The 26,790-nt window shown below is 53.5% G+C and overlaps 1 protein-coding gene across 3 annotated transcripts; it reads left to right on the top strand.

The window, feature by feature from the left end:
- The first annotated feature begins 2,815 nt into the window (after positions 1–2,815).
- On the top strand, positions 2,816–26,790 carry WIPI2 (WD repeat domain, phosphoinositide interacting 2). 3 transcript variants are annotated; one of them, XM_086373783.1, is made up of 12 exons: positions 2,816–3,069; positions 9,089–9,171; positions 18,356–18,525; positions 19,553–19,649; positions 20,031–20,128; positions 20,567–20,659; positions 21,105–21,175; positions 23,077–23,184; positions 23,878–24,042; positions 24,499–24,606; positions 25,257–25,387; positions 26,134–26,790. In XM_086373783.1, exons 1-12 carry the CDS (start codon positions 2,996–2,998, stop codon positions 26,244–26,246), a joined length of 1,311 nt encoding a protein of 436 aa, XP_086229909.1. In that variant the 5' UTR covers positions 2,816–2,995; the 3' UTR covers positions 26,247–26,790. The 3 variants fall into 3 exon arrangements, with proteins under 3 accessions (XP_086229909.1, XP_086229911.1, XP_086229910.1); XM_086373785.1 differs by lacking the exon at positions 9,089–9,171; XM_086373784.1 differs by lacking the exons at positions 2,816–3,069; positions 9,089–9,171 and adding an exon at positions 11,522–11,698.

Consider the following 26,790-nt stretch of genomic DNA (forward strand, 5'->3'; position numbering starts at 1 on the left):
AATCCCACGGACAGAGAAGCCTGGCGGGCTACAGTCCATGGGGTCACGAAGAGTCAGACACGACTGAGCGACCAGTGCATGCACACCTACACGTGTAAATGTCCATACGGCCAACCACTAAAATGTCTTCAGCTGGCTCCTTCATGTCCCCTCCCAAGCAACTTCCCCCCAGAGGTAACCACTGTGCTGCCTGTTTTTCACTTCATATAAATGGACTCGTGTGGTATATATTCTTTTGTGCCTGGCTTTTCTGACTCAATATTACATCTGTGAGATTATCCATGGGCGTAAGTCTTTTTCTTTGCTGCATTGTATTCTTTTATATGAAGGTACCACAATTTACTTATTCATTCTCTTGTAGCAGAGTGATTGGCTTATTTCCAGTTTGGGGGTTATTGTGAATAAAGCAGCTATAAATATTTTAACACCTGTCTTTTGGGGGAAAGCACTCACTTCTACTGAGTATATACAGAGAAGTAAAATGGCTGAGTCATAGGGAATATGTATGCATGGCTTCTGTGGACACTGTCAAACAGTTTTCCAAAGTAATTCCAACAATTTAGGGTTCTACTCACAGTGCACCAGAGTTCCAATTGCTCCGCACTGTTGCCTGCACTTGCCACTCAGTTCTTTCCATTTTATCCAACCTGGCAGACGGTTGGTTGTCTCCTGTTTGCTCCTAATTTGCATTTTCTTGATGAGTGTCAATGATGACCACCTTTTCAGGTGCTCATTCACCATTTTGATGCCCTCTTCTGTGAAATGTCTGTGCTCAAGTATTTTACTCATTAATAAAAATGAGTTGCCAGTATTTTCCTCATTAATTTGTAGTTCTTCAAATATTCTGGAAATAAGTCCTTTGTCAAAAGATATGGATTGCAAATATACGTATCCCATCCCAACCTCTCTTGATGATCTCTTTTGATGAGATGTTCTAAGTTATGATAACCAACTTTTCACTCCATGGCTAGTAATTTTTACAGTACTTGTTTAGATGACTTTGTTTGCATCAGAGACACTGCTAGTTTTCTTCTAGCAGCTTGATTGTCTTACCTTTCGACATTTAGGCTTCCTTCCACCTCAAATGAATGCTTGAGTATGGCATGAGGTGGGGGGACGGGGCAGAGTCTGCATCTTTTATAGAAAAGACCATTCTTTCCTCAGTGATTTTCTTTCTTCTTTTTTAGATTAAAATTTTCCCTATTTTTTTAAATTGAATGTAACTGATGTACTCACCCCAGTGATTTTCAAGGCACTTGTTTCCAAGACTAGAATTAACACACTTGATCACACCATTCTGTATTTTCAATAGTGGCATATTGCTCTTGGTACAAAGATGAGTCTCTTGCCTAAAGTATCCTTCTAAAACTTCCTATTTAGTTTTTTAAATTAATTTATCTATTATTATTATTGGCTGCACTGGGTCTTCCTTGCTGTACCTGAGCTTTCTCTACTTGCGGCAAGTGAGGGCTACTCTTCCTTGCAGCGTGCAGGCTTCTCACTGAGGTGGCTTCTCTTGTTGGGGACGCACAGGCAGTAGGGCATGAACTTCAGCAGTTGCAGCATTCCGGCTTAGCTGCTCCCAGCCACGTGGAATCCTCTTGCACCCCGGATCGAACCTGTGTCCCCTACCTTGGCAGGCAGACTCCCATCCACTGTACCACCAAGGAAATCCTCTTGCTGAATATATCTTAACACCCAATCTGATTTGGCCACGTCCTATTTCTCAAGCCAAATCTTGTGTCGTGTCCACTGTCCCACTACCAGCTCAGACACACAACATAGAGTTCCTTGGTGAGGTCACACTCTCATCCGTGGACCTCTGCCATACGGAACGCTTCCACTTCTTAGGTTGGTTACCTGCTACTCGAACTTCAGGTCTCATCTCCAAGAAGCCTTCTGGGGCTGCACAGTCCCCTCCCTTAAGTCTAGGTTAAGGGACCTCCTTACGTGATTTCATGGAATCCCAGCTTTGCAAAGGTCTTTAAGAATCTCTTAAAGGAGAAGGCAATGGCACCCCACTCCAGTACTCATGCCTGGAAAATCCCATGGGCGGAGGAACCTGGTAGGGGGCAGTCCATGGGGTAGCGAAAAGTCGGACACGACTGAGCGACTTCACTTTCACTTTTCACTTTCATGCTTTGGAGAAGGAAATGGCAACCCACTCCAGTGTTCTTGCCTGGAGAATCCCAGGGACAGGGGAGCCTGGTGGGCTGCCGTCTCTGGAGTCGCACAGAGTCGGACACGACTAAAGTGACTTAGCAGTTAAGAATCTCTCCCACTGCACCTCCGCTGAGGGAAAAGAGGAGGCCTATTTAGCTCACATGCAAAGCACTCCCTAAATATTACTAAATGAATCAAGACGTGTTAAGTAGAATCTGCTCCAGGGCTCCTAAACGCGGGGGTTACCGTTCTCAGATTTAACACTTGGTAAGTTAATATTTCCGAGCCTCAGTTTTCAAATTTGTAAAACGACGACGCAACAGGGTCTACAAAGAGTTACTAAAAGCACCGGTCGAGAACGCACGCATTTGGCACAAGGACTGGCAAGCGGCGGCAGACCCCTTTTAATACTAAAATGACGGGGGCGGAGGACACGGAGCGCCTACTCTTTCCAAAACGCATGCGCAGCCCTTGACGTGCCCGCAAGCCCGGCCCCCCGCGCATCCTCACGCGTGTGCGTGTTCGACCGGAACCCGGGCCCGGACCGGAAATGAAGGGGCGGGACCTCCGCAGCACGCCTGCGCCGTGAGAGGCCGTGCGACGAGGGGGGTGTGGCCGCGCAGGCGTGCCAGGCGCCCCGGCTCCGGAGCATAAACAAGAGGGGGGCCGGGATGAGGCGGCGGTTAATGCTCAGGCGGCGAGCGGCGGCGGCGAGCGAGGCGGCGGCGGCGAGCGAGGCGGCGATCGGGGCCCGGCGCCGACCCTGAGCTCACCCCGACCTGCCCCACCCGCGCGCGAGCCCCCAGCCGGGCCCGCGGGCCGCGCGCCCACCATGAACCTGGCGAGTCAGAGCGGCGAGGCCGGCGCTAGCCAGCTGCTCTTCGCCAACTTCAACCAGGACGTCACGTAAGGACGGGAGGGGGCGGGGGCGGGGGTCGGGGTCGGGGGCCCGGGGGACCTGGAGCCGGGGAGGGAGGAGGCGTCCCCCCACCCCTGGCGGGCCCCCCTTCCTTGGGGAACCCTCCAGGCTCTGCCCTGGGAGTGCGACCTCTGGGCGGGGAAAGGGATGGACCAGGGGAGGTTTTTTCTTTTCCCCATCTCCAAGAAGGCTTTGTCTTTTCCATCTCACTTTTCGCCAAGTTGGGCCCGAACTTTGTGGCCTGACCTGTTGTCCCAGCCATCTCTGGAGTGGGGGTGGGGGTGGGAGGTGAGTTTCTCCCTTGCATCCCGCCTCCCCCCACACCCCTTGTTCGTCAGCCTTCTTGCCTCACTCTTTCCGCTCTTCCAGGCTCTTCTCATCTCCTCATCGTCTTAAGGGAATCCCTCGATATCCTTTTCTTCCTCTCTTGCTGTTCTTTTTGACAGGAAACCTTGATGTCCTCCTCGAGCGAGAAACAAACTTAGCAGTAATTCTGGTCTCTGACCCGGGGAGAAGCTGAGCTAAGGGGCGGGTTGTAACAGAGAAACCCCTGAGGAGTCCTGGGGCCTCTGGGAATGGGCCATCCTTGTACGGGAAGAGAGGTCCTTGATGCCAACCCTTGGGTTCCGAAAGCTGTTTGTCCAAACCCTCAGGGGTTTGAAGCCTATCCTTCAGAGGCTGGCTGTCTCCTGGGGAAACGTGTGAGGATAGTTATTAGAGGAGGTTTCTGGAGAAGGAAGGATGAGTTGTGGGACTGAAAGGGAGGAGAGCCATCTTGAGAAGTGAGTAAGAGGAAGTGATGTAAGAGGGGAGGAGTGGGTCGTTGGCTTCATACTAACTAGTAGGTTGAGTTGTTCCTGGCTCGATAGAATCGGCAAAAGAAAGGTCATTTGCAGAATGGCAAGGCACCAAGTCAGTGCCACGCACAGGGTGCTCAGTCGCACCTTCCAGAGTTGGGAAAATAGTGCAGAGCCCCCCACGGTGGGACTCGGATGAGGCTTAGAAGGGAGCAGATCACCTGTGCCAACTTCAGAAGAGGAAACCGAAGCGCAGGAGCTTCTGAGCAGAGCCTGGGTCTATACTTGGTTAATAGCAGGGTGGGGGCAGCTTTCCTGAGTTCTCTTCCAGCCTCTTTTCCAGTCCACCCTGCTGTTTACTTCTACAGAGTAGGGTCTGGAGGATGGTGAGCGTAGAAAGCAGACTGTAGCGATCTTTAAAATGAAAACTGCGAAGGATTAGCATGGTGACCAAAAGCCACTCCAACCAGAGCAATCTGGACCACCTGTTGCAGGGTGTTGTGACTGAGAACTATGTTATACTAACCTGGGTAGGGAAGAGGGCAGTTCAACCAATGATGACTCCGTTTTTAAGCCCTTAGTATTTTGAGACCAGTAAGAATGGTAGCTTTATGGGTTTTTATGTCTTGTATAAATTAGAAAATTCCCAAAACATTTTCTACTGTTATTTCTGTTTTTCACCACTCACCACGTGTATTGACAGGAAATCAGATACGGGAAAGCATTCTCTCGCTGTCATTTCAAGTGGCATTCAAATACCAGTTTCCCTATATAATGGAAGGATGTCACTCTGGCCTGAAACAAGATCTGTTTGTGTTTAGAAATTATGTGTTTTCCCACTCCTCTGTGAGTCCTAAAGTGACTAGTTCAAGACCAGATTTCTGCGTCATCATTTTGAGTTGCCAAAGAGACCTTGATAGAGTATGAGCAGAAATTATAAGGAATAGTAAGCTAGGATTATACTAAAATTTTATTGATTAAAGTGACTAGTTTGTTGTAAATGTACACCTGAAAGTTGAACAGAAGTTCCTGGGGAGGCTTGGCCGCACGCTCCTTTCCCTCCCTGTCCCACCTCCAGTATTTACACTAAGATAATTTCTCAGAAGGCGAGGATTGTTGTATCCACATTCATGGTATTCAGTGAGGAAATCTGGAACCATTTTACTTAATAGAAAATATATTGTGTGTTATACAGTAATACTTAAACAGCAGTATTCCTTTCATATGAAACTATATCTGTCCTGTTTGTGGTAGTAATATACTTTCAAATATTGTAAGTGTTTTGTTTGTTTGTTTCCTGTGATTTTTATTCTAAAAGTCTGAATGTTTTATTTTACCTTCTTTTTTTTTTTTTAAACTAAGAACTGGGGGAAAAGAATCAAGAGAAGCCGGTCCCTGTCATCTCCCTCGTCTTGTCTGGTTAGTTCCAGTCCTGGTTTCTGAAAGTAACCCTTTGGAAGGCTTGTTTTGGAGGAGTTTTTGTTTTTTGACATCAAAATTAAGAAACTCATAGGCACGGAGTATCGCTTGGCTGTTCCATGGAAATGTCAGGGCCTGAGTACTTGCAGGGGACCCCGTGAGGCCTGGGCAGACTCAGTGGTCGTTGGGCAATGGCCGAATCACTCAGAAGCCACATTCCTCAGAGACCTAGAAGGACACAGACTTGGCTTCCCTCGTCTTCTGTCTGTAGCACTGATGCTGTTTGTGTCTACGTTGCGGGCACAGAGGCGGTAGGGAGGCGTTGGTCTGGATCTGTTGCCCCCTTGAACCGGGGTTCTTCTAGGTGACATCAGCTATCCTGGAAGGCCGCTTCTCCCCTTTTCCCTCATCAGTAGATCCAGGGGCGTGGGAGTAAGGACCCTTTGGCCTTGAAGTTCTTGGTGGTTCTGCCCGCACGTGGAGGGTGTCTTTGATGAACCAAGGCAGTCACTGGGGAGGATATTGTCCAGCGGCAGTGGCCGGCGGTGAGCTACTGGGGACCCAGTGGGATTTGGTGTGACCCATGGGAGGTGCATAACACACCTAAGGGAGAAGGTCCCTCCCACGTGTCCAGCCTGGGCCCGAGATGAACAGTGACAGCACATTATAGAAGGTGCAGAGGGGGGTTCGGTTTAGGGGGAAGGTGAACTCTGCTTTGGATATTACTGAGTTTGAAAGGCTTTAGGGATGTCCGAGTGAGGTCTGGGATAGACAGGAGCTTACTGAGGTGGGCCCTGGGGCCTGCCAGTTCTCAGCAGCACTGCAGGTCACTCCTTTTTGTGGATATGGGCTGTTTCCACTTCACCCCATCATTGAGTGTGGCTCTTTGGTGAAGATAATGAAAAGGGAAAACATTAGTGGGCTGGCTGATCGTGGGTAATGGAATAAAGAAAAGAGCATTAAGAGTGATTTTTTTCTTTTAAAACGTTTTTAAAATGTTTTCTTAAAAGCGTGTTTGTTTTTTAGTGGCAATCCCTGCCTTACATACTGAGCACTCGTGTTTACATTTGGTAAGAGACCTGCAGGTAGAGATGGTGGATGGAACACGAGAGTTGATTTTGCCCCTGCTCGGAACCCTGATAGAATGGCAACCAGTAAAATATCAAAAAGATACTGAAAGAGGCTTAAGCCCGGAGAATGAGAAAGAAAGGCACCAGCAACAAAATTTTGGAAGCCAGCAAGGGATAAAGGAAGTGGCTCCTGCATCACTGATGGGAAAGGCAGAGAACCAGCCTGCTTGAACCTGCAGAACCCCCAGAGGCTCAGGATGGGCGGTCTAGGAAGCCCTGCGGTGGAGGAAAGCTGTGTGTGGCGAAAACACAGAGGGCTGGCCCAAAGTGTATCTCGGGAGCAATGGCTGTCTCCCGCCCCTGAAGGTGAAAGACTGAGCCTTATCTCCAGAGGGTGCAGCAGGGTGCCCGGATGTTGACACCAGGCATACTCGAAGGCAGGGGTATGGTAGTGAAATGCGGTATTAAGTAAATATATCCTTTTTTCTGCTGTTGCTGGTTTTTCCTTTGTCAGTAAAAGATCTTACTGTATTACCTTAAAAAACAAAAACTTCACCACAGCAGCACTTAGGATTAGATTCGTTGTCAGGGAACTCTCGTGCTGTTACCACACCTGTCCCATGCTGCCTTTGCAGGGTCAGGCAAGTCTTGAGGTGTTGTTAAGACCAGAAGCTCCACAAAGTCGGGTACATGAACCTGACTGCTGGTATCCGAGATGTAAATATCACGCCTGTTTATATTCCATGCTATCCTTTAAAGGTGTCCGCCTTTACTGGTAAAGTGTATGCTCACGCTGTACCACACGCACCTATCAAAAACAGGTGGTGTATATTTGTTTACATTTCCCACTGGTTGGGATTCACAAGAGGGAAGCCATGTGGTGAAAACTAGCGAAGGTGTTCAGTATCCTAAATCCGTTTCTGAGCATCTGGAAGAATGTCAGAGAGCTAGTATTCGATCAGTTTTAACAGATTCTGCCTGTTTGGAGCACAGGCAAGGCCCTGGGTATATAAAAATGCAGGTTCTCATTCACTAATTCTGTTTGGTTAAGTTTGCGCATAGAAGAGGCCCCGGGCTTATTTCATGTATTAAACTATTAGGCTTGGTGACTTGCTTTCCATGTCAACAATAAATGTGAAGGAGGGCCTGTTAATGCTGGTAGGATGCTTGGAGAGCAGTGGCAGCTGCCAGTACAACGAAAGGTGAGAGGTGGCGTATAACCCAGCGCGGCAGTCTGCCGCCTGAACCCCAGCTCCCGTTAGGCTCTGAGAGTCACTTCACTCTGACAGTACAGTCGTTCAGTGATGTGAGTCCAGTCGGGTGTTGAGGGCTTGCCATCCCACCCAGAATGGGGATGACCTTTTAAGAGAATCACAAATGCTGGAAAAAAGGCTTGGGTGCTTAAAATAGTAACCCTAAGTTGTCTGGAAAACATTTTTCCTGGACATCAATTTTCCAGAAGTTATGAATTGTTGAGATTTTATTTTTAGCTTTTCTGAGTATTCTTGTGTTTTTATTGGCTCCATTATTGATTTTCAAAATATTTATAGGTAACAATGTCTAATTACTAGTTAATTCAATATAGTGCAGTGTCTTTGCAGAGAAGAATTGTTGTAGTTGGTAGAGATTTATTCTGTTTATATCTCTGGGGTGAACCAATTACAATTTGAAAGTTCAATAGTATTCACAGCCAGTCTGTTCTTTGCATGTGTTTCTTCTGCCTAAGCGTGAAAGAGGTTGCAAATCTCAAGTTTCTAATAGATGAAATGGTCATGAAAATAGCCCTAGTTTTACCTCGGCCTACATATGCTCATCGTGTGAGCTGTCAGTGCTGTTATTTCTAGGCTTCTCGTTTACCTTCCGCTTCCTCTTGTTGCGTTGCCCTCCCAGACATAAAGTTCCAGAAAGGTCCCAGCTCTGAGTTCGCATGTCCCACCACTTCCTGCTCTGTGCTCCCGTCCTCTCTGTTTCTGAAACCCGTGCCTGCAGCTCATTTCTTCCGCCTTGGTCAGCCAGCAGTCATCTTCTGCAAGGGAACTTCATCTCGTGTTGCAGCTCTGCCACGCTGGGGATCTGGAGAGAGAGCTCGGAAGTCCTGCCAAGCCTCTTAGCAAGCAGTGGTGTTGGGTGGTCAACGTGGGTTCTTACACGCAAGGTTGTCGTCCTGGGCCAGCTCTGCGATGTGGTCTTCCCATTGCAGACTGTGAATTAGCTCTTTGGTCTGTTTTATTTCCATCCCGCTGCTCAGGCTTAGCATCACATGACTGAGCTGCGTTTGTTACAACTCTATTGCAGTGCCAAGAGACACCATCATTCACCAAGGGTGTAAATGTCTTTGTTTAAGGTTTGCAATGTTACCGTCGCCTTTGGACGCTCCCATACTACCACGCGTGTGTGTCGGGTCACCTGAGAAACCCCACTGTGTTTTGAGGGGATCGTTGGTTTAGGGTCGAGTACTTTTATTTTTATATCAAACTTATCTTTAAAGTTTCACTGTCTGTCTTTGCTGACAGTCGCCTTTTCCTGGCCGTGAGATCCGGCGTCTTCCTTGCCCCACCTCTTTTCTCCTGTGCCACCACTCACCTGGTACCAGGTGCACGAACCTGTGTGTGCTAGTTTTGGGTAGAGATGATGGAGAAAATTTGGTAACGTGGAGCTCATTTGTACATTATCCTGCCTACACGTCTCAGCTCTTATTTCTGAATTTGGCTTTTTTGCAGGTCTCTAGCTGTTGGTAGTAAATCCGGGTATAAATTTTTCTCCCTTTCTTCTGTGGATAAACTGGAACAGATCTATGAATGCAGTAAGTGTTTGCTTTATTTTTCCCCTTTCTTAAAGTAGACAAGTTATACTTGAATTAGGTTGTATTCTTAATTGAAACGTGATGGTTAAAATCCAGATACCCCTTGACCACGGATCTGCCTTCACCTTAGCCTTACTGCCAGGGGGCAGCTGTGGCTGTGAACGTTGGTATTTGTTCTCCCAGGTGAAATCAAAGTGTGCATTTGCATGCTTATAAATGTACATGTAGAAATACTTGAAGTACTTGTTTTGTGGGTCCTCTCTTTCAATACATGATATCATGCTGTATTACTCTGTAATGCTCCCCTTTTAAAATGCCAATAAAACCGTTTAGGTATCTCTCATAGAAGAATTCCAGAATTTGAAAATTTTACACGCCTCCTTGGAATGGTTTCTTTTTTGCCAGTTGGCTTCTTATGGTATTTTCATAGCTGTGTGTCAGAGACCTGTGGGGTTGCAGGAGGACCATGAACTTTGCCACCTTTCTCAGTCACCTGCTGTGACTTTACATAGATCACTTCACGGACCTCAGTTTCTTTGTGTGTGTGTGCACGTGTGTGTAAAAGAATGAAAGAGAGAGAGTACTTGCTGAATAAATAATAGTAGGTACAGCCCCTGCCCCAGTGAGAATGGGATGAAAAGGTTTGACTCGCACACGATAACTTTTCCATCAATAGAGTTGTAGGTTTACGTGTAGTTGTGAGAAGTACTCCAGCTCCTGGTACCCTGTTCCCGGTTTCCCCCAGTGGTGACATCCTGCAAAAGTGCAGTATAGCGTCCCAGTCAGGAAGGCGACAGGAAGCAATCCGGGGGAGGTGTGTGTGTGTGTGTGTGCGCGCGTGCGCGCGTACGTGCTCTCAGTGTGTGTGCCTATGTGGTTCCACCCAGCCTGAACACCCATATCCACCACAGTGAAGCTACCGGGCAGTTCTAACAGCGCAGAGTCCTTCCATTGCCCTTTAGTAACCACACCTGTGTACCCACCCCCCAGTCACAAATCCCAGGCAGCCAGGAATCTGTCCTCTGGTTCCAGAATGACTGTCATTTCGCAAATGTTACATAAATGAAGTATGTAGCTTTTTGAGGGGTTTCTCTGGTGGCTCAGCGGTGAGGAACCTGCCTGCCAACGCAGGAGATGCAGGTTCGATCCCTGGGTTGGAAGATCCCCTGGAGGAGGAAATGGCAACACAGTCCGCTGTCCTTGCCTGGGAAATCCCACGGAGCCCTGATGGTCCATGGAATCAAAAAAGGGTTGGACATAACTTAGTGACTAAACAACAACAAACCTTTTGAGAATTGGCTGTTTTCGCTCAGCATCTTTCCCTGGAAGTTCGCCCAAGCTGCTAGGTGTCAGTAGCGCCCCCTTTTCCGTTGCTGAAATTCTGTGTGTGGACAGGGCCCATCAGCTTCACCATCACCTGAAACTCCCCCTGCGTAAGAGACATTAGCAGGCAAAGGAGAATTGCAAAGTGGAACACCACGGTTCACCAAAATGAATTGCCTGGCAGAGCACATGTGGGCTGGTTCTAGGCTGGGGCTGTTAGAGCTGCCGGGAACGTTCGTGTCCGGGGTCTCGTGTGGATGCAGCATCGCTGCTCTGGGATTGATGTCTTATGTGTGATTGCTGGGTGGTATGTTGGTGTGGGGGTGTTTTTGTTTTTAAGTCTGAGCTGTTTTCCAGGGAGGCTGTACTGGTTTACATTCCTGCCAGTAATGAATGAGTGAGCCAGTCCCTCAGAGTCCTCGCCAGCCTTTGGTGTGACCAGTATGTTTTATTTTAGCCATTCTGGTGGGTCTGCGCGGTGTTATCTCACTGTGGCTTACTTCTTGTTTCCGTGATGGCTAATGACGTTGACTACCTTTTCATGTGATTGCTTGTTTTGGCCACTTCTTACTGCTGAGTTTTGAGAGTTCTTTATACATCCTCGATGCTAGTCCTTTCTCACGCACGTGGTTTGTAAGTAGTTTCTCTGTACGTGATGATAACTTTGAAGCCTGCCCGTGGCCTGACCTAATTAAGAATTCTTTTTACAGAGAACTGTGGAGGCCGGTATGCTCGTAATCCGTCACGCTGGGGTATGAATTCAAAGAGATTTGTGTTTATCATTTTAATTATCCACGTGGGCATGCAGTTGGGGAAATTGGGTTTTCTCCTTATTAACGATGCCAGTATCTGCTTCTGGAATGTTCCACCGTTAGCAACTTTGCTTCCACCGTGGTTTGGTATTCCCTTTTGGAATCCTCCTTTACCCGTTAGTGTCCCTTACGAAGGGGGAGTTTCAGTGAGTGGTTGTGAAGAGACATCCCATGTCCACTCTTGGTTCCGTTCATTGAGGACCTGCCTTGTGCCAGCCCTGTTCCGGCCGTGGAGACGCAGCGGTGACAGAGTCCTGCTCTCGTGACCCTTCTGTTTAAATGGAAGCAGACCAGGAACGGGCAAATGTACTGTGTCAGATGTCAGGCCTGGGACACAGTGTGGCGCAGACACAGATGTGAATCCCACCCCCCCACACCTCCGTCAGCACAAGGTGAGGACCGCAGGAGAAAAGTCGCTTCCACGGGCCCGGTACTTACAGCGGCAGAGTTCTCGTGCTCCACCAGGGTCCGAGGCTCACCAGGCTCCCGCCAGGCCCTGGCCTCCCCTCTCGGGTCCGCCTCGGGCACCCCTCCCCTCCAGCAGTGGACGGTATCTGAACCCCCACAAGGCCCCCGGCTTGTTGTGGTCCCTGGAGGCCGGGACCTGGGCCTTTCATGAGGAGACAGGTGGAAGCAGGGTTCTTCGAGTGCGGGTCCCTGGCTCACGGCTCCTGCCACCAGCTTGACTCCTCATCTCTCCTGACGCTTACCGGATGTCCTACGAAAGCCTTTCTCCCAGTGTGGAGCTGGCGGGTGCGGTCTGGGTGATGAAGTGTGTCCGAGCCTGAGCACTTGCTCATCTCCACACTGGCCGCCCTCACTTGCCCCACACACGATCGTTTCCTGTAGAGAGTTTGTTCACAGGAGCAAGGATTCCACTGGGCTTTTCGGATGACTGAGCGTTTATTAAATCTGCATCCCCACCAGTGCCCGAGCTATGCTGCTGAATTGTGGCTGCAGTGACTAGTCATCTGGCTTGAAACGTACAGGATTCCCCACCCCACCCCCACCCATTGTGCTTAGAAAGGGTCTTGGCACTTTCTCAGATTGAATCCGTTCAGTGACTAATGTGTTTCCTTGAAGTTTATTAAGTGTTTTTTGGCACCTTATTTTTCAAAGGTTTTTGATGGAATAAAATGTGATGCCCTTTTTTTTTTTGGCTGCTCTAGGCCTTAGCTGTGGCATGGGATCTCTTAGTCGCAGCCTGTGGGATCTCGTTCCCTGCCCAGGGATCACACCTGGGCCCCCTGCTTTGGGAGCGTGGAGCCTTAACCACTGGGCCACCAGAGAAGTCCCCCAAATGTGATGTCTTGATAGCATCATTAGAAGAGTGGGTGTATACTGACCAGCGTGGTACGGTGGTGTAGAGATTTCTTTGCTCTTACTGAACTTTGGCCCTTCAAATAGGTGAGGGAATGCACAGAGAACTCTCTGAGGATTAATGCACTGAAGCTATGGCATTCTTTTACTCCTAGAATATTATCCACCTTTCCTCTTTCATATTCTTTTATTAAGTAGACAAAAAGAATGTCTCTTGGAAAACAGATTAGCTGCTGCACCGAGATGGTTTTCTGGCATTTTCTACACATAGAATCTGAACAGAATAGAACTTACTGCTCCAGATTCAGCCCGGCTCAGTTGACCGTAACTCTTGACCGACCGTTGTAACTTCAGATCCTCTCTGTCAGTAACCGCTGCTGCCACAGAAAGAATGAGCCAGAGCTGGTCTTGGGAAAAGCAAGATTGACAACTACTTGTTCTGTTGTTTATTTAACAACAACAACAACAAAACAAGACCTTTGCCCAGCAGCACTGGAAGATTTTTGCTTTTGACTCTATGGTGTTCTTTCAGACTTACAGTTGCAGGGACTCCCGCGTTTACGCTTTGCCCACCGTGTGCCCGCTCGCTCTCTCTATCGCTCTCTCTTTCCCTCTTGCGTCCTTTTCTGTTTACCTCAAGGTGTATGATGCACAAATATGTGGTCTCTCTTCCCTGAAACGCTACTGCGGTGAAACCGTACCCTGGTGGACAATATAAATAAAGGTTGTGGATTTATTGTTTGTAAAACGCCACAGAAGTTTGGAAGGAAAAGTTGGCCTTTTCAGATTCTACGTCGTATTGTTTGTAAAACGCCACAGAAGTTTGGAAGGAAAAGTTGGCCTTTTCAGATTCTGTGTCCTGTGTCATCTTTGCATTTTATGTTTCTGAGCTACAACCTCAGACCTCACGAGGCCTTCGGTTCAGAAACGAAACACAAGCAGGCTGTCCATCTCGGTCCAGAATCGGCGGACTGGGTGCTGGCTGGAATAGTCCCCTCGATGAGGTGTGCCTTGATGGGTCTTCCAGCGGGGCAGCCCAGGACCCTCTCTTGTGGCGGAGGATCAGGTGGGCTGCACACGCGCGTGTCCTCTGAGCGCCCCGCACCCCAGACACGCCCAGCGGGGACGGCGCTGCGCTGGTGCATGGCTTGGCTCCGCCCCTCTTCGCCCTGTGGAGTTTTATCACCACCAGCTCTGCAGTGTGCCAGGAGGACAGCATTCTTTCTTGAAGTATTTTCTTCCATTTGGATGGGCATCTCTAGGAAGAAAGTTCAGCACAAACTGCCCGAGGCCACCACGATGGGCCGTGAGTGCCAGGCCTCCGGGCGTGCCCATACTGCTCTGCTCCCCAGGCGTCAGCCTGGTTCCCGGCGCTGTCGGCCGTGCCTGGGGGGCTGAGCCGTGCACACCTCTGAGTAGTGCGATGTGACCACTCACTCGGGGTCTGTGAACACTGTGGCTGCTTGTTTTCAAAAGTTCTCTCGGGAGTGAGGCAATAACATAGAAATGTTGGAGCTGGAGATAACACAGCAGAAAGATAAGGAAACCTGAGCCACCAGCAGCGTGTGAGCTACGAGCAGTGAACCTGGCAACGTGTGAACCACAAGCGGCATGTGAACTACCAGTGGCATGTGAACCACAAGCGGGGTGTGAACCACGAGCAGGGTGTGAGCTACCAGCAGGGTGTGAACCACGAGCAGTGAACCACAAGCAGCGTGTGAACCACAAGTGGGGTGTGAACCACGAGCAGGGTGTGAGCCACAAGTGGGGTGTGAACCACGAGCAGTGAACCACAAGTGGGGTGTGAACCACGAGGAGGGTGTGAGCCACGAGCAGGGTGTGAACCACGAGCAGTGAACCACAAGCAGCGTGTGAACCACAAGTGGGATGTGAACCACGAGCAGGGTGTGAGCCACAAGTGGGGTGTGAACCACGAGCAGGGTGTGAGCCACAAGCGGGGTGTGAACCACAAGCAGTGAACCACAAGTGGGGTGTGAACCACGAGCAGGGTGTGAGCCACAAGCAGTGAACCACAAGCGGGGTGTGAACCATGAGCAGGGTATGAGCCACGAGCAGGGTGTGAACCACGAGTGGGGTGTGAACCACGAGCAGGGTGTGAGCCACGAGCAGTGTGTGAGCCACCAGCAGGGTGTGAACCACAAGCGGCGTGTGAGCCACGAGCAGTGAACCACAAGCGGGGTGTGAACCACGAGCAGCATGTGAACCACAAGCAGTGAACCTGGCAATGTGTGAACCACAAGCAGTGTGTGAACCACGAGCAGTGTGTAAGCCACCAGTGGCACATGAGCCACGAGCGACGTGTGAGCCACGAGCAGCAAACCTTGCAATGTGTGAACCACAAGCGGCGTGTGAGCCACGAGCGGCATGTAAGTCACAAGCAGGGTGTGAGCCACAAGCGGCATGTGAGCCACACACGGCATGTGAACCACCCGCGGCGCGTGAGCCACGAGCAGTGAACCGTGGGCAGACTGTGGGCTTGGCAGTGTGTGAAGGTGCATCACTGTGTGGAGGCGTGCTCCTGAAAGGTCCAGGCGGATCGCATCCTGGGGCTGAAGGGTCGGGGTCCACTCGGTTGGATTTTGCCGGAGCGGAGACGAAAGCGCGTGGCCCTTTGAGTGGTTGGCGCTTCCTCTGCCCTTTGCAGGCAGCCTCGGCCATTCTCTGATTTTTCTGGCTCCTTTGGAAGCCTGATGGAAGTTGCGGGTGCTTCCCAGAGAAAAACCCAATGCTTAGTGTGGGATCTCGGCAGTCTGAGAGCCTGTGGAAGCCTGTGTGTGGTCCCGGTCCAGGGCCGTGGTTGGAGAGGGTCACGGCGAGGGCCCTCCGCCCTCGCTGACACCGGGCTGCTGCCCCCGTCTGTCCGTCACTTGCTCGCCACCCTGTGCTTGCTACGTCGGATCTCAGCATACTGGTCAGAATTCACATGGATGCGGTAGTCTGCCTGTGGGTTTTTTTAATAGCTTTTTGAGATGTAATTTGGATGCCAATAAAAAACCACCTGTTTAAAGTGGTCAGTTCAGCAGGTTCCAGTGTATTCACTGGGTTGTGCAACCTACCTTAATCTAATTTTAAAACATTTTTATCACTCCAAAGAACCCCCGAGTCCATTAGCAGCAGGGTGACTGCTCCCCACTCCCCCACCCCTCAGCCCTGGGCAACCGCTCATCTCCTTTCTGTCGATCTGCTGCTCTGGAAGTTTCAGATACATGGAATCGGGTGGGCCTGGCTCCCTTCACGTGGGACGGTTTCATGGCTCCGCCATGCTGGCGCGTGGATGAGCACTTCCTGTCTTTCTCTCGCTCAGTGGCATCCCAGGGCGTGGACGTGCTGGGTTTTGTCGATGGACAAACGATGGCTGTGCCTTCGTTTTGGCGCTGTTTCCCCTTCGGCTGCTGTGAATGTTTGTGTGTAGGTTGTGGTGTGGATGTGTGTTTATAAGCTTGAGTTTTTTTAAATGTTCTTTTGTCTTTTTTGCATTTCTTAAATCATAACTGAAATGAAACTTGATTCCGGAAGTCACTGTCCTTTGCGTGTTTCCTTCTTAGTTGCTTTTTTCCTGCTCTTTCTCTTCCTGCTTGAAGGCACAGGAGCCATTTGGTGGAGGTTGCAAACTCTTCTTCTGGGCGGTTTGCTCCTTCCCCTCGCTCATGATCTCTTTGCCCTCCTTGATGTTTTTGTGTCCAGCCCTTCTCGTGAGGCTTTTGGAATCCTCCCTTTCTGGGTGCATAAGCAGTCTCTCGTGTCTTTCTTTGGTTCTTTGGCTTCGGGTTTTATATTAAATACCTGATCCACTCTCAGCTGCTTTTGATGTAAGAAATTTTCCACTTTTTTCATGAGCTAGAAAAGACATTTTTCGTGTGTCTTCATTTATTTAGCGGGAACGTCAAGATGATGAGCCTCTCGTTGAAAAGTCAGCAAAGAAAAGGATGGTTGAGGCCAATAGGCAGGAGGATGACATTTGTGAGTCTAGGTGCTGGGTATTCGGAGGTTTGTCACAGTGTCGCTCTTAGGAATGTTTGCAGCTAAAAACAGCTTGGCTGCCTCCATGCCACACCTCCTGTTGTTAAAATGCTAGAAAGAAGTTTCTTATGCTTTTTCTCATGAAAGTTTCAAAATTTTTTCAAACTTGGAGTGGGGTGGGAAGCTAGGTAGACACCTAAAGCCAGTGTTCCTTTACTTTCTCTGCCCTTGGTTTAAGCGAATGAACGATTCATCCCTTTCCTCTTCTCACCATTTTGTTAATGGAAGTTTTCACACACAGAGAGAAGTTGAAAGTATTTTATAGGCAGTACCCACATCCCGAGGATCTGGAGTCTGTTGTGAGCATTGTACTTGCCCGCCCGTCTTGTGTGTCTGCGTTTCAAAGCACCTTGCAGACAGCCACCTGTCCCCGTGTGTGGTCAGTACACTCGTATTTACACTCACATCTGGAGGACACGTCCCATGTCTGACTAATGCATGGACATCCGTGTGGCTGGACTCCCATCAGGGTTCACCATCACCCCAGAAAGCTCGCTCACCCCACCCGCAGGAGGCAGGCCGTGCACTGGGTTTCCTGCTGTGGCTTGGTTTCGCCTGTTCTCCAGGAGCTTGACTTTGCTGCCCGTCCCATTCCACGTAAGAGCAAACCCTGCTTTATTCCCACAAATGTGTGTCATGTCGCCTTGGGCTGACTCCCCCTGGATGGGCCCCGTGCTGAGCACGTCAGAGTTCAAACCCACGTGGAGCTGACCCAGGCCACCGTGTTTTCCTGGAAAGAGTTTCTGCCTTAATGCAGAGGCCTCTGGAGCTTACTCATTGGCTTTAGTCGTTTGGTTTCTAAACGGACTTACGTGTGTGTTTCAGTTAAAGCATGGAATTTAGTGACAGGGCTTCTTGGAAGGAGCCCTCGGTCTTGTGTACAGACACACCTGGTCACAGTGGGGTCAGGCCCTGCAGGTGCCCGGGTTGTGACCCATCTAGTTCTCTGTCCTCTAAGCTTAGCACCTCACCGAGTAGAGTGTGGCCTCGGGCCATTGTTAGGATGATGAATGGGTCCATGCTTAACCCCAGCTCAGCTGCAGCTCAGGTCCAGACAGCTGCCCGTGGGAATCATCCAGAGTCCTGCCTTCCAGAATGCTCTTTGCTCCTCCCCTGAACTGACCCCAGTGACCACAAGTAAACGCAGGTGGGGAGTGAGGGAGCTGGGGGTGGGGCAACCCGGGAGTCGGGGTGAGGTGACGGCTGTGGGGTCCACTGTGCCCGTTTCCGGGCGGGTCGCCGTGCGTGCGGTGTCTAAGCACAGTCTTCTGAGTGGGGGTGTCCCCGTGTAAGTGGGGCGCAGGGACCTAAGGGGCGGAGAGCGGACCCCACTGGGGTCCGTGAGCCCCTGCTCCCAGCTGGGTGGCTGCGAGCCCCCTGACGTGGAGTCATGCGGGAGCATTTGGGGCCCGTCACGTGTCAGGTACGGCCCGTGTGGAATGGGTGGCTTGCCTGTGGCCGAGAGCTGGTGGTCTCTGAGGAGCAGGCCCTCCTTTCAGGGTGCGGGGCAGCCTGTGGGCCTCGCCTGGGCCTTGTAAACCGTGAACTTGACCTGGGGGTCTGCCCCCCACCCGCCCCCGAGCTCTCCACAGGGAGCCTGCCCTTAGACACGTGTTCATGTGCGGGGACCCCAGCGCCGGTTGGCAGGGGTACACACCCACGTGGGTTTGTCTTCTCCCTCCTTTCAGCTGACACTGAAGACGTGTGCATCGTGGAGAGGTTGTTTTCGAGCAGCTTGGTGGCCATCGTCAGCCTCAAAGCTCCCAGGAAGCTGAAGGTTTGCCACTTTAAGAAGGGGACCGAGATCTGCAACTACAGCTACTCCAACACCATCCTGGCCGTGAAGCTCAACAGGCAGGTGGGCGGCACTCCCGCTCACCGCCCTGGGGCCCTGGGTTTCTGGGGGGCTCTGGGCTGCGAGGCTGTTCCAGCGATCTCGGAGTGGCCACCAGGCCTCGGGCAAATCCCAGCCGCTCTTCTCCCCTCACAGCCCACCCGGGCTCAGCTCTGCTCTCTCATCTCAGAGGTTTTGCTCAGACTGCCCCTTTGTGAAGATGCCATGGCTAGTGCCATTAGCTTTAACCATCCCTCGAGATGTGAGCCTTCTTTTATGAGTTACCTTTTTAAAAAACCTGAGCATCTTTTTTTTCTTTTCATACTTGTGGCTTATGAGGTCTGACCAGGCCTTAGCAGTGAAAGCAGAGTCCTGACCACAGGACTGCCAAGGAATTCTTTATCCCTTTTTTAACTGTTAATTTAACTTTTAACTAAAGATGAAAGATTTACTACTTTTTTGTGTCTGCCTCCAAACCCACAAGATGTCTGGCCTGGAGCATGGGCCTGGTGGCCAGGACTTGAGGTAGCACCGGCGATGGCCACGTGGCTGTGGTTTAGTCGCAGCCTCAGTCAGCATCAGATTCTGAAAGCAGCAGGGCTTCACCAGAGCGACCTCAGCCTCGACGTGGTTTTCGTGGCGGGGGCGGGGGGGAGACGGAGGGGCTGAGAGCCAAACAAAATCGAACCCCATTTTTCTTAGCTGGGGACCACTTTCTGTCATGCTGAATGACACGACACAGGTCCTCCTCCAACCGGAGGATGGAGTTGTAGGCGGGGGCTCAGCTGCAGGGGAGTGAGGGGCGCAGTGATGGGTGGGGGCCAGGCCTGGAGCACATGGTGATGGGTGGGGGCGGGGCCTGGAGCACGGTGCGCATGCGGTGATGGGTGGGGCCTGGATTACGGTGCACACAGGGTGGTGGGCGGGGCCGGGAGCACGATGTGCGAGCGGAGTTCTGGAAGGAGCGTGGTGTCCGGTGCAGGAAGCCCTAACTGAGGCTTGGGGTCTGGCTCTCCCTCAAATCCTGCTTCCGTGTCCCCATCTCTCGCAGAGGCTGATCGTGTGCCTGGAGGAGTCTCTCTACATTCACAACATCCGGGACATGAAGGTGCTGCACACCATCCGGGAGACGCCCCCGAACCCCACCGGTGAGCGGGGCAGGCAGCACTAACGTTCGGAGGTCTCTGTCGTGAGAGTTTTCTCTCCTCTTCAGTTCCACAGGTTTAGACAGTGTTGCTCTTAGAGTCAGCTACTGCCCGTCTGATGCTGGTCCGTGACCACACGGTTGTGGGCTGGGTCAGCCTGCAGCCTTGAGGTTTCTGATCAGTTCCAGCCACGCCTTAGTGCGTTTGGGCAGGCCTGCGGTCACCTGCGGGGCGTGTGGGGGGGTGGAACTTAAAACGCCCAGCGATGCAACCAGCTAGGTCGCGTCAGAGCTCGTGGCCTCCCCGCCTCGCTGTACTCGTGCCGGCTGCTGGTGGCTCCCGGGGCCCCGACCTGACCCGCTTTGTGCCCTGTGTTGCCCGCAGGCCTGTGTGCCCTGTCCATCAACAACGACAACTGCTACCTGGCGTACCCGGGCAGCGCCACCATCGGGGAGGTGCAGGTCTTCGACACCGTCAACCTGGTGAGGCTCTGGGGCAGCGGTGCGACGCGCCTCCTTCCTCAGGCGAGGGCCGTCTCCTCCAGCCTCCTCATTCCCTGGCTCAGCGGCTCGATTCCCGCCGCGGCCTCCTGGTGGCCGAGCGGATTGGGTCTTTCTGCCTCTAGCCATGCTTCTGTCCCCGCCCTCCGTGCTGAGTACCCCGCAGTGTGAGTGCGGAAGGGAACGGAGGAAGCTCCGGAGTCTCCGTGGGGACGTTGCTTCACTTTTTCTTTTAAGGCTCTGAGTGGCATTTCCTTGCCCCCTCCCCAACCCCTGGTTGATCGGGTGGACTTGGCGTCTGAGTCAACCGTGCAGGGGTTTCCATAACAGCCATGGGCCTTCTTGGTGGGTGACTTCGTGGGCATCGAGGGTAGCCTCGCAGTCACAGTGGTCACAGGGTCACTTTCTCCTTCCCTCCAGAGAGCTGCGAACATGATCCCAGCTCACGACAGCCCGTTAGCGGCCCTGGCCTTCGACGCCAGCGGAACCAAGCTCGCCACTGCTTCCGAGAAGGTAAGGTGGCCACGTGGAAACCCGGAGGCCCACCAGCTCGTCCAGCTTGTTCACACAGCCCAGTCCCTAGAACAGTGTCTGGCCCCACCGGTCACAGCCGGGCCCACGTGACAGCCTGGAGGGCCGCCCGCAGCCATGCGCGCCTGAGCCGAGCGAGCACGGTGGCTGAGGCGTGCTGGGCCAGGGTGCGTTTAGCCGTCCTGTCAGGGAGTGTCACAGCTGTGACTGCAGGGCCCTCAGCGTTAGGGTGAGCAGTGACGACGTTTCACCGTGTTCACGGCGGAGCAGGGTGTGCTCTGACGGCGCCTGGCGAGGGACGGGGTGCAGAACTCAGGGCCGTGCGGCTGGGACAGCTGTTGGCGCCCAAACGTCCGATGAGCGAGAGACCCGAGTCTGATTCCGCTCAGCTCAAGTTCCTTTTTCTCTCCTCCTCTTCCTGCTGCAGGGGACCGTGATTAGGGTGTTTTCCATTCCAGAAGGACAGAAACTCTTCGAGTTCAGGAGAGGAGTGAAGAGGTAAAGTGTGCAAGTCTCCAGAATGGAATCTGGAGCGTCTGTTCGCAATTCGGTTTCACATTCTCTGTGACCAGCAGTGGGCACTCGAGTCCTGGGGACCCCCATCCAGCAGCGCGATCTCAGCCCAGCTGGCGGGGCAGGAGGGGCTTGGGGTCTTGTGGGAGGTCAAGGGGCATTGTTATAGAGGCATACTGGGTTTTGTTGTGATTGCGCTGAGCACAGAGCCGCGTGGCCCAACAGCCCAGGCTGTGGAAAGAGGAGCTTGCCCAGTTGGGCCCAGGGTGAGTGGGCGCTGGGGGCTCCTGACCTGGGCAGTGGCTCCTCCCCTTCTCCTAGGCTCTGAAAACCCATGAGCAGCTACCCCAGCCCTGCTCCAACCGGCAGGTGGCTTTGGCCCGCACAGTGTTTATCTCTAAAAAAAACGCAGAGCGTAGCCGTCCTGCGGCGCTACGTCTGCATCCCTGCGGGGCCTGACCCGTGGGACCTGGAGCCTCCTTCTCCGAGGCCTCCCAGGGCGATCTCAGGCTGCCGGCCCTCCCTGTCCCCTGCTTCCTCTTTCCTTCCGCTTTCCCTTCGCTTTTCCTTGCGCTCGTCTTTTTGGGGTTTTCTCCTTTTGCTGCTCCTGCTCCTGTGTCTGCATTTCTGCGCTGAGGCCCTGCCCCCAGACCCCACTCTGGGCAGCCCACCCCTCCGTCCTCAGCCACGGTGTCAGTCTGTGCCCAGGGACGCCTCCATGTCCCCAGGCCACCTGCCAAGGTTTTCCACGTTTCTCCTGCCTGCTGGGTGCTCTACCCAGCGGCCAGAGCATGGCCCCGACACCCACCATGCTGCACACAGCTTGTCCCGGGTAACATCCCTGCCCTCCTCCTGGCCTCCTGGCTCCTGAACCTTGGGGGGCACTCCCCCCCCTGCCCGCCTCGCCCGCCCCAGGTGTCTCTGCCTGGCCTCGTGCTCGCCGTGGCCTCGGCTCGTGTTCACCAGGTGCGTCCCTCAGACCTGAGCCTACTGGCTATTCTTCCGGGGGGAGTGTGACAGATGGGGACAGCCATGTGGGGAGCCTCTCGGGGCCTCCCCTTCCCCGGGTTTGCTCCACGCACAGGACTCCGTGGTGTTGCAGGCTCCCTGCATCCTTGTTTTCCTGCTGTGGCGTGTTTCCCTTCCCCGTCTCTCCCAGCTCCTCAGAGGAGCCTGTCTCCACGCGGGCCCTGGCCGTGACCTGCAGGCTCCTGTGCCTCCAGTCGTTGAGTGCCCCCTCCTGCCTCTCCCGCAGCATCTGCAGTGCCTTCCCTTCACTGCTCAGCGCCCGCCTCCCTCCAAGCTCCTCTGGGCGGGAGCCACGTCGGAGCCTTTGCACAAGCCAGTGCGCCATGAGCTCCAGAAACATGGCTGGAACAAAGCCCCTCCCTAGGGACAGAACCAAGCACACCTTGTGGCTGCAGGGTTATGAGGAAACGCAGGCTTTGTGGTTTTTACAGTGATCTTTTAAGGGGAAACTAGAGTTTAGGATGTCAGAAGTTTATTCTTAAACGTTGTCAAGGTTGCCAGTTCGTGTTTTCCATGTCAAGAGTTGCTGTAATCTCAGTAGTTAGATTTTTTTAGCTAAGCTTAGTGCTGTAAGTCCCGCCTGATTCTGCTAAAAATGATTTAGTGAAGCCTTGATTCCTTTCGTTACTTGGCCACTAGAGGCTTGTTAAAGGATGGCTTGGTCAGGGCGTCAGCTTTCAGATGTTCCCCTTCCTCACGTATTTTGAGGTGACTGGAAAGGAATAAGACCCTCATGCACCTGTCATGGGGACCTTCCTTCACTGTGACTTCCTTTCCGGAGGGGGCGGCGGTGCTGGTTGCCATCTGCCCTCCACATCCGGGCGGCAGCGTGACTGGCCCTGTCCCTCTCGCCCCAGGTGTGTGAGCATCTGCTCCCTGGCCTTCAGCATGGACGGCATGTTCCTGTCCGCCTCCAGCAACACTGAGACTGTGCACATCTTCAAACTCGAGACTGTGAAGGAAAAGTGAGTTGCAGAGACGTTGCGAGGGACACGGGGCCCTCTGTCTGCCGATGCGCAGAAGTGTGTCTGGAGGGCTCATGGGGGCTCAGCAGCGGGACGGGTGGGGTTTGAGGGGGGCCTGCTGGATGGGGCAGCAGAGGGTGGTCCCCCCAGCGCTTCCCCCCATGGCGCATCTCTGGGGACCATCCTGGGAGGGGGCACTTACCTCCCTCTCGCTCAGAGGCATTTTCCATTTGTGCAGTGATTAGTTGAAAGAGTGCGTGACTGCAGCAGTGTGCGTGGCGAAGGGCGTGTTCTGTTGTCGTGTCTCAGGTTCTGTGGTGAGCCTCCCGCTAGGATCAGCGCTGTTATCTGTGCTGTGTCTTACTCTGAGGCACCTGTGCAGTGACTTACACGTCTGAATGGGCTGCGGGAGCGCGTGGTCGGGGCTGTGCTTGGAGTGTTTGGAGACTTCCCGATAGAAAGATGCGGGCGCCTGGACATGGGCCTCACGACCTCACCTACAGAGTAGGGGCCAGTTGTTCCCTGGCCCCTCTGCTGACCCTCGGAGGACATGCTCTGTGACGTCCCCAGGCTCCCCGCGAGCCTGGGAGACTTCTCTCGCGTCTCGGGGCTGAGCCTCGCCTCTGCATGAGGGGCGCGTGGCCGTTCTCAGCTGAGGGCCCGCGTGTGTCTGACAGTGTGTTCTCCTCCCAGGCCTCAGGAGGAGCCCACCACCTGGACCGGCTACTTCGGGAAGGTGCTCATGGCGTCCACCAGCTACTTGCCCTCCCAGGTGACGGAGATGTTCAACCAGGGCAGGGCCTTCGCCACCGTGCGCCTGCCTTTCTGTGGCCACAAGAACATCTGCGCGCTGGCCACGTGAGTCGGGGCGGGCACTGCCTCTGTCCCATGCGTTCAGCCGGGAGCGGGGTCCCAGGCCACCGGGGATGACCAGCACGCCTGGCCCTCTGGTTTAGACCAGTCATGTGGACGCGGAGGGGGCCGGAGGTGGACGCTGATAGGGAACCCAGACGCCTGCCCCGCAGTGTCTGATCCTCCACGCTTCCTCCTCCTCGTGTTGAGAACATTTAGAAAGCATGGTTAGTTCAGCACTGCGTGAGCAGGCCAGTGCGTGGCCCGGGGCCTCCAGCGCCGGCAGCCGCACGCGCTCCGAGGCCCTCGATCCTTGTGTGAGACAGTGTGTGTGCATGAAGCTACGCTCGCTCGATCGGAGCAGGGTGCTCTTCCCTGGCCCGGCTGAAGTCCAGGCTGTTAGTTTAATGAGAGCTTTGTGAGTTTGGGTTCTAGAATTTGGTTGCTCTTTATCCTCACTAGAATCCAGAAGATTCCCCGATTGCTGGTGGGCGCCTCGGATGGGTACCTGTACATGTACAACCTGGACCCCCAGGAAGGGGGCGAGTGCACCCTCATGAAGCAGCACCAGTGAGTCGGCTGCGCCTCTGCCGGGCGGGGGGGCCCTGTGGGCGGGGGGCAACTTGCTCGTTTTCCCGAAGCCAGGGAGCCAGAGACTCGGGTCTCCGCATGACCACCCATCGGTGTGGGTGCAAGCCCGCCCTCCACGCCTCTGCCCGTGCCCGGCTCAGCACCCGGGCAGAGCCTAGGGCAGCCGGGGCGCACTGTTCTGTGGGTTGGCGGGGGCTGTCTGGGGGCAGGACCACTGAGGATGCAGCTCAGCTCAGCGTCATGTGCAGAAGGGGCGACCCCAGGGCGCTGTCTGTGATGGGGGCAGGTTCTCCCGGGGCCCGGGGTCCCACTGAGATGATGCTGTTGTCTCTGAATTAGTTAATTGGGAGGTAGTACCATTGGGTTTTCTGTTTTAAACAGCAGTACCGTAATAACTCTTAGAATCAGGGAGAACAGGGGGGTGATTTCGTTATTTTACAGCGTACTCTGGTTTTGCTCTTCAGTCTTAGAAAGCGCAGTGCAGTTGCCTTTCTAGGTCCAGCTCTCGTCATCAGCGTAGGTGTGTGGAAATCCCGGTGACCACTCTCGGGGGAGTCACCCCACGGGCCAGCGCAGCGTGCTGGCCACGTGGCCCTGACTATCCCTTCTGGTGTCTTTCTCTCCTCCAGGTTGGACGGCAGCATGGAGACAACCAACGAGATCCTGGACTCCACGTCCCATGACTGCCCCTTGGTGACGCAGGCGTACAGCGCGGCCGTGGCCAAGGGTCCGCATGTGCCTTCGTCCCCGACGGCGCTGGGTAAGGGCTGGGTGGAGCCTGGGGCGGAGCACTGTGGGTGTCGCTCTCGAAGTGCTGCCAGCCTGCCTGTTGCACTCAGGCGGGGGCCTGCAGACCTCAGGCCCGCTGTTGTAAAGCACAGTTTTCAAGGCCTCCCGAGGCTGAGTCCATTTCTTCATTTTTGAAACAGAAATAGTCCCGTGGCTCCAGGTGCCTGTGGCCTGTCCACCACCTGCCTCCGCTCAGCTCAGGTTCTGCCCAAAAACCTTGGTCTTGACCCTCCCACCTGTGGCCCGGGTCAGCGAGCAGGCCCAGGCAGGAGAAGGCCAGCTACCCCAGGCCGCCCTGGGCGGTGTGCAGTCGCACGCTCCGCCGCACTCTTGCTCACTGTTTCACTCCGAGGTGAGGGCAGCATGTGCTTGAGGAGGCTCTGAGCATCCTTGCCACGGTTCTGGACACACCCCCACCCCCGACCCCAGAGGGCTGTTTGCAGCCTGTCCACTGGGTCCCCATTAGTGCCTAGCTCCTTGTTGAGCTTCATGGGTCTTGGAAAGTCAGTTGTGTCTTGAGTGGCTCAGGGCTGTGGAGAGCTCGCTGGTCAGGGCAGAGGTGACAAGTCCACGTCCTCTGGGCCGTGAGCTCCCTGCTGGCCCAGGTCCCGCTTCGGGGTCAGCCTCAGTGAGGGGACTGTCCACCTGGGGGGTCAGCCTCCCTGAGGGGACTGCCCACTGGGGCTCGGCCTGCCTGAGGCGCCGCTCTCTCCACAGTGTACACGGACGAGCTGGGCGCTGCGGGCGGCTCAGGGCTGGAGGAGGAGGCCAGCGCCCTGCGGCTGGAGGACGACAGCGAGCACCCTCCCATGATTCTGCGAACGGACTGACCGCGACCTGTGACCTCCTCGGGCCCCGAGGCAGGGAACACTGGCTGACAGAGGACTTCTCAGTCATGCTGCTATGAACTTTGACCCGAGCTGGGGAGAGGAGAGGATGGCAGAGACTTCTAAAGCAAAAAGAAAAAAAAAAAGATTGTAGCTGTAGTCTCATTCCATACTGTTGAGAAATACATTGTTTTCACTTCAGTGGCTTTTAATCCTGCTTATGAATTTTTAGCTTTTCGTTTTCTCTTTTTTTGCCAAAATCAACTGTTTGGTGAAGCCCTCGAAACACCTGTGCTTTGCATGCATTCATGTGCCGAGCCAGCCAGGAGCTCTGGAGCCCGCTCACAGCAGTGCGCAGGCGTCTGGGGTTTTCCGTCTACAGAAAGGCACGGGCTGGGAAGGCAGCGGCGGCAAGCGCACCATCTGGTCCTGCTCGGGCGGGCCGGGCGGCCTTGGGGGGTCCTCTCTCCCTGGAGCCCCTCCGGGACCATTTCACCCCTCCCCCCCTCCCGTTTTATTTTGTTAATTAAATTCTTTCCAAATTGGA

Source organism: Bos grunniens, chromosome 25, assembly GCF_055505025.1.
Source record: "Bos grunniens cultivar Pamir isolate PY7600 chromosome 25, Bosgru_T2T1.0, whole genome shotgun sequence".
Taxonomy (NCBI): Eukaryota; Metazoa; Chordata; class Mammalia; order Artiodactyla; family Bovidae; genus Bos; species Bos grunniens.